This window comes from Akebia trifoliata, chromosome 8 (assembly GCF_017979445.1).
Source record: "Akebia trifoliata isolate Shusen 1 chromosome 8, ASM1797944v1, whole genome shotgun sequence".
In the NCBI taxonomy this organism is placed as follows: domain Eukaryota; kingdom Viridiplantae; phylum Streptophyta; class Magnoliopsida; order Ranunculales; family Lardizabalaceae; genus Akebia; species Akebia trifoliata.
In genome coordinates this window covers 47,181,494-47,193,396 of record NC_141382.1, presented here as the reverse complement: position 1 = coordinate 47,193,396, position 11,903 = coordinate 47,181,494, and the positions used below count along the sequence as shown (strand labels likewise).

At 32.4% G+C, this 11,903-nt stretch overlaps 1 protein-coding gene across 1 annotated transcript; it reads left to right on the top strand.

Moving 5' to 3' along the window:
- The first annotated feature begins 2,563 nt into the window (after window positions 1–2,563).
- On the top strand, window positions 2,564–7,879 carry LOC147397288 (protein LATERAL BRANCHING OXIDOREDUCTASE 1-like). Its single transcript, XM_086452829.1, has 4 exons — window positions 2,564–2,903; window positions 6,691–6,950; window positions 7,107–7,434; window positions 7,525–7,879. The coding sequence occupies exons 1-4, from the start codon at window positions 2,631–2,633 to the stop codon at window positions 7,765–7,767; spliced, it is 1,104 nt and encodes a 367-aa protein (XP_086308955.1). The 5' UTR covers window positions 2,564–2,630; the 3' UTR covers window positions 7,768–7,879.
- Window positions 7,880–11,903: the final 4,024 nt, after the last annotated feature.

The following is an 11,903-nucleotide window of genomic DNA, read 5'->3' as shown; positions in this document are numbered from 1 at the left end:
AGAAATCATGCGGAGAATTATTACGAGTCTTTAATTGGATGCTTGGAAATTGACCATTTTAAATTGGTTTTGGAGGTTCAATCTAATCTCAAATTATTTTTTTTTTCTATTCTTCTTTTAATTTTTTATTATTATTTCAAGTTAGCTTTACCAATTAGGCATGAAACTACATTTTTATGTCAAAAGCAGAGAACTCGTCACTTATGAGAAGTGGCAAACTTTCCATTGAATAGATCTTCTTGAAATATCTGAAATGCATATATTATCTTGCAAAACAAACATCTGGATGATATTTCACATCAAAAATTAAATTATGGGTATGTCATTTTCTGTTCATCATAACAAATCATTGGAATTGATTGAAAGTTAATTTTAAATCTTTGAAATTATGCGTGTATCATTCTCTATTTGTCAAATGAATCACAATTATAATTAAAAAAAAAAAACTCAGGTAAGATAAAAGAGATGGAAGGGTATTTGAATACTTAAAAATTTATCATAAGTTGTAGGTATTTAAAAAAAAATATTTTAGAGGTATTTAGAAAGGAACCCCAACCCAAGGTCTAGTAAGTAATTTTCCCTTACAATCATGTCTTTGGCATATTACGATAGAAGATGTGACTCTTGACTGAGTAGACGAGGAATAAGATTCATATAGCTGATCCCAAATCCTTAGGTTAAGGTTTCTATAATAATGATTTTGCCTAATATAGTTTGAACTAAAAATCGACAACACATTTAAGCAAAAGATTTACATGATTGCAACTGAATCAAAATAGCCAAAATGATTTGGTTCTAATTCCAAGCAATGGATGACAATCAATTTTTCGCATGTGCACGTAACTCAATTTTTCGCATGGTCTCTCTTCCACGTCACTCAATTCATATCTCCCCGTATTTGCACTCGGTCCGGCCCAGACCTTGACTATCAGTACTAAGATTGGGCCCACTTATTTCTTTTAAGTCTTTTAATGGCCTCCCGACAAGTTCTTCTGTGTGAGCTGCTAGATGCCAGGGTACGTTAATCAAATATAAAAATTCCCCACTATACCATGCAATAAGTGTTTCTAGGGAAACGGAGAACACGTGCCATGCACTTGTCACTTTAATAATTGCATTATTTTATTTTGTAATAAAAAAATAAAAAAGATATGATTTTTATGAGAGATTCTATTGCCACACCAAATTTTGCTAATGCCACCCCAATTCTTAGGAAAAAAAAACTAAGATTAACACACGTGGCATTAGCCAAAGTTGGTGTAACAATAGCAGCTTTTATTTTTATTGATACTCAATTTTTTATTAAATAATAAAAAAATTATTAAAAATAAATGAAGAGAATAACTTGTTAAAATGGCCAAAGAAATCAGAGGAAAAAAAAAAAACTAAAACCCAAATTTTAAATTTTAGGGTTGGATACAATCCATACCTATTTAAAATAATAGTTTTTATCAACCATGGTTTTTAAACTCAGTATCTCATCTTGTCTCCTTCGACATTGAGACAATGGTTTTTAACCATTAAAAAAATCTGAAAAATTCAGAAATGATTCCTATTAAAAAATAAATTAAAAAAAAAAGTCGTTTTGGGAGTGAAAGAATAGAGGGTTGAGACTTTAACTTGTTTGTCCCGGTTAACTTGGACGAGATTTTGAAATCTCGTCTGATATGTCTGGTTTAACTCGTGAGTTAATCATTTTCTGCGTTATCTCATTTCTGTGAATTATTCGCATGTGCACATAACTCAATTGTTTTTATTTTATTCAACTCATTGAATTTGATTTAAGCATCGTGATTTTCTGACTCCCCCTTCTGATACGTGGATGTATTATGTGACAGAATTGTAGATTTTTCTTTTCTAGAGATGTACAATTGTGAGGAAGAAAATCTACGATTCTATCACGTTCCACATCGGGAGAGTATGTGAGAGGGGGAGTCAGAAAATCATTATGGAACACCAACTTTTAGTTACAACACACCAATTCTTTAAAATTAGGCTACTGATTTTCGTAATCAATTTTTTCACTCGATCAACCACTTGACTGATGTGGCAAGGGCGTAGCACAATCTATGATTATGTATCCTTGCCACATCAGCCGAGTGGTTGATCGAGTGAAAAAACCGAGTACCAAAATCAAGGTTCTTAAAATTACATAAGTAAAAAGAGTAATGATATTCTAACTAGAAAGTCTTCACTCGGATGACTTGGCATATACATGGAACCATAAATCTATTTTTTTGGGATACACAATGTACATTTTTATGGGGATTTGCAGTTGTGCATCACGAGGAAATAGATCTATGATTCTGTGTACATGCCACGTCAGCCAAGTATTGACCTGAGTGAAGACTTTCTAGTTCGAATATGAGCACTCTAAGTAAAAGTAAAAGTTGGTGTGTTAATAAAAGCTTACAGAAAAACTCTATTCTCATTGACCCGTGGACCAGTTAACGGCCCCCCACCTGCAATATTCTGTTGCTGTAGGCTTCAAAGTTTGCAACGACAGCCCAGAAAAGATGGAAATTATTGGAGGTGAATAATATATACAGACCCCCACGAAGAGTGCAAAAGAAGAAGAAAGAAACACTTGTTCTCAATCGATCATCCACACGAATCCCAAGGACCACAACATGGCTGGGAGTCCTGATCCAGCCCAGGAAGTGATGCTATTGAAGCACGTCCAGGAACTTGCCATCAACGGTGATGAACCACCCTCGAGATACATCCGTAGAGATAGAGATAGAGAAAATGATGGACCCACCAACGGCAACGCTTGTCTGTCATCATCTTCAATCCCAATCGTTGATCTTCATCTGTTATCATCTCCATCATCGTCAACCAAAGAAAAAGAAGAAGAGATGGAGAAGCTCAGGTTGGCCCTCACCTCATGGGGATTGTTTCAGGTAATAATTCTTCTAGCTAACAAACCTCTCAACAAATATTTGAGTCATGGGTGCCCAGAAATGGTTTTAAAACTCGTCCGAGACCGAGACGTATCGCCCAAGTCGTCTCGGTATCCGGCGTTAACGAGACGGACGCACAAGTCAATTTTTAGAACGAGATTTAATACCTCACGTCATGATTTTTAAACTCGGTATCGCATCTCGTCTCGTTCAGCTGCGATACCGAGTCGTCTCGGACGAGTTTTTCGATACGTTTGAGACGTCTCGTGAGATAACTCAAAAAATTACACTGTGAGACGTCGGTCAAGAAATGACTTTGTGAGTCGGTCTCATTCAGCTCTGATACTGAGTTAACTCGGGTGATACGTCTCAGTCTCGGACGAGTTTAAAAATCATGCCTCACGCATGGTTTTTAAACTCGGTATTTGGTCTCGTCTCGTCCACCTCCGATACCGAGTTGACTCGGACGATACGTCTCGTCTCGTCGAGTCGTCTCGTTCAACATTGAAACAATGGTTTTTAACCATTTAAAAAATGTGAAAAAATCAGGAAAAATTTAGAATTGATTCCTATTAAAAAATGAATCCCTAAAAAAATATAAAATTAAAAATAAAAAATTCATAATATACCTATCAATCAAATTCAAGGTAATTAAATAAAACACATGTTTCCTAAAGATTAGTATAAATTTCTAATGAAAATTTCATCAAAAGGCTTCTAAAGAAAAAATAAAACAAATTATAAAAAATACATTTAAGTATTTATCACAAGAAAGTAATAATATTACTCAATAGCTATTGCTTGTAAAAATAAAACATAAATTTTCATTTGTAATTTTTTTTTCGCAAAACTCGGTCAACTCGGACGAGATTTTGAAATCTCGTCCGATACAACTTGTTTGTCTCGCGAGTTAATGTAAAATTTGTAATGTCTCGGATATCTCGTTCGTCTCAGACGAGTTTTGCGAAAATATCGTCCGAGACGACTCGCATAACTCACGATACGCGGTCGTCTCATGACTCATTGTGAGTTAGTCTCGTTAGGCTGCGATACCGAGTTAACTTGGGCGATACATCTCGGTCTCGGACGAGTTTAAAAACCATGGCCTCACGTTCATGTTTTTTGAAAATTTTGGACGAGACGTCTCAAATGTATCGGAAAACTCGTCCGAGGCGACTCAGTATTGGCCATGGCCAAGACAAGATGAGAAACTGAGTTTTAAAACCAGATCAAAATCGAGTTGACACGTGTTAAGTCTAACTCAGCGTGTTTCAAGAGAGAAACCAAACCAGGTTAGGTGGCACCCATTTTATACCACGTAACATTTTTGGGGGATCCACTGGATATGTGGTCGATCCGTTGATGAATCTACCTACGAAAGATCAGTTTGATTGGTGATGTACATCCATTGATTATGGCATTATCATAAACATGATTTCTAATGGTTGAATTTAAACTCTTTTTCAAGATCTTAGATCTAGTGGATACAAGTTATCAAATACTACGATTTTTGGTTGGTAGGTTCACCAAGGGATAGACCACATATCCATTAGGGTTTGACGTTGGTTCGGTCTAAATCGAGAACCGAACCAAACTGAACCAATTAAGGGCGGTTTGATTCGGTTTTATAAAAAATTGATTCGATTCTGAGTTAAAGTTTTAAAAAACTGATTAATTTGGTTCAATTCTCGATTTAGAGGTGTCCCAGAATCGAATCAAACCGAGAATTGAACCAAAATACATGTAGGGGACGATGTACAAAAACATTGTAAATAAATTTATTTTATTCTAACGAGTACCATTTTAAAGGAGTAAGTGACTTCAAAATTATGAAGGAACCTCTTTATTAAATGACACGTGATAGTTTAAATTTATTCCACCCACCTAGATTTTCGTTAAAATTGTAATACCTCCTTTAAAATACTATGTGTAATTCTATGGAAAATATTTCATTAACATTTTGATACAATCAATGACACAATTGTATTCAAATTAAATGAGACAGTTTTATCTAAAAATAAATAAATGAAAAAGTTTTATGTTAAATCAAAAATTAAATTGATTAAGAGTTCCACTACCCTTACTAATTTAGTGAGGAAACAATGCCTTACCAAGCCTCATCCACAGTCAACAGGACCTCAAGATATACTCTATTAGTAAGGTTAGTCAGATTCTTTGAGATCAAATTAAAAATAAATAATTTTATTCAATTGAGTGGTATTCTTTCTCCTTCATTCACTCCTCCTCCATTGAAGATCTATTACAAACTTGAAGAACTCAAAGTCGAAGAAATCAATTAGATTTTGGATCGATCGAATGATTTCCACTGAAGCTTTTCCCCCATTGAAGCTATTACAGATGGGACGATTGAAGCTCTTCATTCGTACAAACTAAAACCTAACGCTATGAAAATGATCATTATGATTTAAGAGAACTGTGAACCAAATCGAACCGAACTAAGGTCAGTTTGAGTTGGTTCGGTTCTAAGGGCTAGTAGGTTCAGTTTTGGTTCTAAATTTGTAGAAGCGACCTATGTCGATTCGGTTCCAATTTGATCTCAAATTGAACCAAGTTGCACCCCTAATATTTATACCATCAGTAGGTACTAAAAAGAAAATGCCACGTGGAATAAAATGAGGTGCCACTTGACTTTGATTAGGTATGGGAAACCGTTATGGATTCTTATCTCGTCCAAGACGAATCGACTCATCTAAGACAACTCCGTCTTGCCCAAGAAGGAGATGAGACGTCAAACCAAGTTTTAAAACCATGGTTAAACTGAGTGGGTATAAGTGAGAGGAAGGTATTCTCTTTTATAGGGAGTGGTAGATTTTAGTTATTTTTAGAGAGGACTCTATGTATTTAATTCGTGATTGTACGATAAATCATGTGGCGAATTATTATGAGTCTTTAATTAGATGCTTGGAAATTTACTATTTTAAATTGGTTTTTGAGGTTCAATTTACCTCAAATTATTTTTTTTTCCTATTCTTCTTTTAATTTTTTTTTTTTTTTTTCGAGTGAGCTTTATCAATTAGGCATGTAACCAAGTTTTTATGTCAAAAGTAGAGAGCTCGTCACTTATGAGAAGTGGCAAACTTTCAATTGAATAGATCTTCTTAAAATATCTTAAATGCATATATTATCTAGCGAAACAAACGTTTGGATAATATTTTACATAAAAAAATAAAATTATGGGTACGTCATCTTCTGTTCATCATCACAAATCATTGGATTTGATCAGATCAAAAGTTATTTTAAATCTTTGAAATTATGAGTATATCATTCTCTATTTGTCAAATGAATCACAATTATAATTAAAAAAAACTCAGGTAAGATAAGAGAGATGGAAAGGGTATTTTTATACTTAAAAATTTGTCATAAGTTGTGGGTATTTAAAAGATTTTAGAGGTACATAGAAAGAAATCCCAACACCAGGGTCTATTAAGTAATTTTCCCTTAGTTTGGCATGATATGATAGAAGATGTGACTCTTAATAGAGTAGACGAGGAACAAGATTCATATAGCTGACCCCAAATCCATGCGATAAGGTTTTTATAATAATGATTTTGCCTAGTTTAATTTGAACCAAAAATTGATAACCCATTTAAGCAAATGATTTACTTGATTGCAACTGAATCAAAATAGCCAAAATGATTTGGTTCTAATTCCGGCCAATGGGTGACAATAACCACTCATGAGATTCATCATTAGATTTGTCATGTTGGTCCATTAAATTTTTCAATGTCACTCTTTCACATTATTAAATCTGTTGATTAAATTTCAGGCAATAGGACACGATATACCGAGCACTTTACTCGATGAAATGCTTAATATAGCGAAGAAGTTCTTTCAGCTTTCGATGGACGAGAAGCATAAGTACGCCATCAATAAAGATGGCACAGAAGACAACTTAGAAGGATATGGGAATAACGTAATTGTGTCCGAAGATCAGGTTCTTGAGTGGTCCGACTGTCTATATCTCTTGGTGAAACCGGATGATCAGAGGAAGCTCAAACTTTGGCCCGAGAATCCAAATGATTTCAGGTATCTATCTTACTTTTGATATTGGTAGATCAAAGTTTTGATTCAACTTAATTGTGTTCCTATCAACTTAGCCAAAAAAAAGAAAAAAGAATAGAGCGATATATCCACTCCTAAATACCTATATCCACGAAAAATAATTGTTGAATGATCTTGCAGGGAAATGTTGCATGAATATAGCACGAAGGCTAGTTTAGTTTACAAATCCATTATGAAGATTATGGCAAAGATACTAGGTTTGGAGGAGAACGCGTTCCTCAACCAGGCTGGGGAACGTGCTCCAACTTTCACAAAATTTAACTATTACCCTCCTTGTTCGAGGCCTGACCTTGTTTATGGTATTAGACCACATTCAGATGGAGGATCAATCACCATTGTTTTGCAAGATAAACAAGTGGAAGGTCTTCAAGTCCTCAAAGATGATCAATGGTTCAAAGTTCCAATCATTCCTCATGCATTGCTTGTCAACGTTGCCGATCAGATAGAGGTATATATATAGTCTTTTTCTTTTCTTTTAGACTTCTAGTTCTTCATGAAGTTTGATTTTTCAAGAAAAACAATTTAATGGCATTGGCAGATAATGACTAATGGAGTGTTCAAGAGCCCAATACATAAGGTGGTACCAGATTATGAAAGAGAGAGGTTCTCTTTGGCTATGTTCTTTGTTCCTGAAATGGAGAATGAAATTGAACCTGCTTCCAAGTTGATAGATGAGAGTAGACCAAGGTTGTTTAGGAAAGTAAAGATGAGAGACTATACTAATGTCTTTTACAAGAAAATCCCACTAGGGGAGAGGGCTATCGATTGGGCCAAAGTTTAATTTCTCTATTCCATGTCTACTTTTTCTTTTCTTGGTTCATATATAGAATGTGTATGTAATTCACACGCTGTGAACTTTTACTTACTATGCCTTCTGATTTCCCTTCTTTTTATCCTTATTTTGTTTAACTACAAAAGTTTATTAATTCAAAATGACGTAGATGAAGATAGTAATAAAAATTATAAAAGATCATTATTTGATTGATGGTATGTTTTATGATAAATAATGAAATAAGATTCCTATTTTCGGACCTTAGTAATTGGTACAAGACTAGAAGAAAATAATCGATTATGTCATTTGAATGAGAATTTCTTCTTCGACATGCTCTACATTTCTTTAAAAAGACTAAATAATAGTTATGTGGCACTTATCTTTTCTTTAGGACAGTAAATAATTGATTATAGAACTTTTTTTTCTCCTCTTTTAATTTAGGGTGAATTACCATTTTGTGAGTTGAATTTTGTTGAATTTACGATTCCAGCTCACTTTTCATTTTAATTACCGAAATGGGAAAACGATAACAAATTTGGAGGTATTAAAGTGATTATATAGCAGGTTTAATTTAAAGCGACATTTTCATAGATTTAAAGTGTTTATCTCGATAAAAATAGTGAAACCTGTGAGATAGTCACTTTAAATATGCGAATTTGTTATCGTTCACATTTTGATAATTAAATTGAACAGTGAGACGGAATCGTAAATTCGTCAAAAGTTGATCATCTTTTTGTAAATATTCCTTTAAATTATTTCTAAAAGTTCCTATAAATTTCTTTACCTTGCCAATAGCATGAATTGATTTTATTAAGTGGGATATGAGTAAAATTACTTCAGTTTTAGTTTAATATAGTTAATACAAATTTTCAAAATATTCATTAATTTAAAAGGCAAAAAAAATTCATATGTAATCTCTTTAAACAACCCTATCTCCTGCCATTTTTCACTAAATTTCGCTTTGAATCTCTTGTTATATTATTATCAATTAAAAGAAGTCTATTACTTGGCAGACCTTAAACTCAAGTACTATTTTCTTATACTCCCCTAAAGTTAACACAACTTCCTCCAAACCTTGTTTTTTCTACATATAGTTATAAATTCTTTCTTCATAAATATATTTATTTTTAAATAATAAAATTACCTTTCATTTGTAAGGATTGATTACAATGGCAAAAACAGGGGCCACTTTTGTTTTTAATACTAAAAAACATTTCATTTGCGTAACTCCGTAACTCGTGTTTTTGGACAAAAATGCCATTTACTTAATCTTCTTTATTAAACCTTTTGTAAATTATAATATCCTCCCTCCTAACCATTTTCAGATTTTACAAAACAGAGAACTCTCCATTCTCACTCTAAAATCCACCAAATAGCTATTGAATTTAATTAAAAAGATCTGACTGTGAGGGACGACCAACATCTTATTCATATTGATGAATCTCGTGTTTCATCTGTGATCTATTGGACATTTTCATCAAATGATATCTCTCTCTCCTCTCTTTCTTTTAAAATCCTTTGTATAAATTTGTATAATTTTATCCTTATAATTATGCAAATGAAAAATAGTAGCAAAAATTTGAATGATTTCGTGAATTTTTTAGGGTATAGATTATAAAAATTTTGCAATGTCGAGGCTTGTCATTGGAATATAACAAAACTATCGGTGAACCTATACTTAATATATAATCATTGAGATTCAACGCTACAAAATTTTATTTAGTTATATTAACATTTTGTTATAAATTTATTATTGAACCTCTAGTTAATATACAATCATTGAGATTTGATGATGCAAACAACTTTTATTTACAAAAGAAACGTTATGTTAGTCTTCATCGAGGTTCAGTGATAGGTAATGTTGAACCTTGACGATAGTTCTCTTATAATATAATGTTGAGCCTCAACACTATAATAAATTTATGATCTATGCCCTTAAAAATTCATAAAATCATTCAGATTTTTGCTACTATTTTCCATTTATATAACTATGAGGATAAAATTATACAAGATTATACAACAGATTTTAAAATAAATGAAATAAACCATGACGAAAGGTCTTAACATCTGGCCCATTTAGCAGTTAAACCCATGGAAGTATTGAGTGTTTCTTATATAGATATTCAATAATTGAGTTGAGAAATGAGATTCAGAGTTAAAGATATAATTCAGATAAGTTCAAAATTCTAAACAAACATGAGAAGAAAGACTAAAATGCCTAAATTTTAACTTATATGATAAGAAAGATTGCAAATTTTAAAACTTTTTTTAACAAAAATCAAGCAAATTGTAAGATTTCTACAGCAATAATTGAAAGAATTAAACATAAACTCACTTAAACAAAGAATAGAAATGAATAGAATCAGATATTAAAAATCTCAAAAATTGTTTCTTAAACATTAAAACCTAACCTCAGCAATATTTTTTATTTATCAAGATCAAGAAGAGAAGATTTTTTCTCAATTTCAAATAAGCTAACCTTAGCAATGTTGTTCATCTATAGAAGATCAAGAAACACCTTCACGATTCCTTTGAGTAAAATTAGTTTAATATACTCAAATTACACAATTGAGCAAAACAATGATGGAATTACATCATTTGGAAACAAACTAATAAAAAAAAATTAGGGCTTTTTAGGGTTTTTGATAGAGATGGACTTAGAGATAAGATATGGAGTGGTTTGATCGGTGGCACTGATGAGTGAGCTTCAATTCATAGGGTTTTTTACTTAAACTCTAATTTCTTATTTGATTTGAGTTCTGAGAGATTAAAAATCCATTGGCGAAGTGACAAGAGCTCGTTCGGTGCTCTCAATTGATCCGAAATGGGAGATTGAAAGACTTGAGTGAGATTGAGAGATCGTTCGGTGTTCTCAAAATTATCTGTGAGTTTGATTGAACCAAATCAAGAGGGAAAGTTATCTATGAGTTTCTTCACCAATTGTTTTCGATCTGATGTTCCTCTGAAATAGCTGAGAAGGAAGTTTGTTAAGACATTAAGGGTTTTTTCATTAAAAAATTTCGATGGTTCGATGGGTTTAGCCTGTCAAAATTTGTTCATGGGTTTAAAATTGGGTTTTGGGCCAGTAAAAATAAACATTGGTCTTGGGCTGCTGAGTTTAACGCTATAATAGTAGCGTATTTTAACTTTTTTGAGGTAGTGAGAGAGATAACATTTGATAAAAATATACAACAAATCATAGATGGAACACGAGATTCACCAAGATCAACAAGATGTTGATCGTTCCTCACAACTAGATCTTTTTTTATGATTCTAATAGCTATATGATGGGTTTTGGAGTGAGAATGGAGAGTTCTCTCCTTCGTAACATCTAAAAATGGTTAGAAGGGAGGAAGTTGTAATTTAACAAAAAGTTTAATAAAGAAGATGAAATGAAAGAGTATTTTTTTCCAAAAAAAACAAGTTACTGTTGTAAATAGAATGTTTTGGAGTATTTAAACAAAAATGTGGCCCTTTTTTTCCATTGTCATAAACCTATGAAATTTTTTTGCCAATGTCCTTGATTATAAATATATATAAAATAGTTATGTTGGGCATAAAAAATCCAATACCTTTAAAATATTATTTATTTGTACAAAAACAAATAACCCTCATTTACAATGGGTGAGGTGCAATTTCTATGTAGATAAAATATTAAGAACATTACCCAACAGTATTGTACACGAAAAAATTCATTATCATCAAATCCAAACCCGACCCATTTAATAATCATGTCCAACTTAAACTCAACTCATTTATAAATGGGTATACTTGACTCGACCCATATATAACTTGTTTAATAAAATTCTAATCTTTAGTGGAAAAAATAAGTTCTACCACCAAAAATAAAATATCATTACTAAAAACAAAGTCATGTAACCATAAATCAATATTTACCAATATAAATTAAGTATCACAAAACATAAACTAAATTTTATCACAAAAAATGAGTAATTTAGAAAATTCTTAAATACTTGTGGATGTATTTAAAATTACACGTTAATGATATAATAATTAAACGTGTCAAAATGGGTTTAGTGAGTTGATGCCCTAACCCATACCCAACCCATTTAATAAACACGTTAGATGGGTTGACATTATTATGACTCAAATCCATTAATTTCATGTTGTTTTCGAGGGTTCTG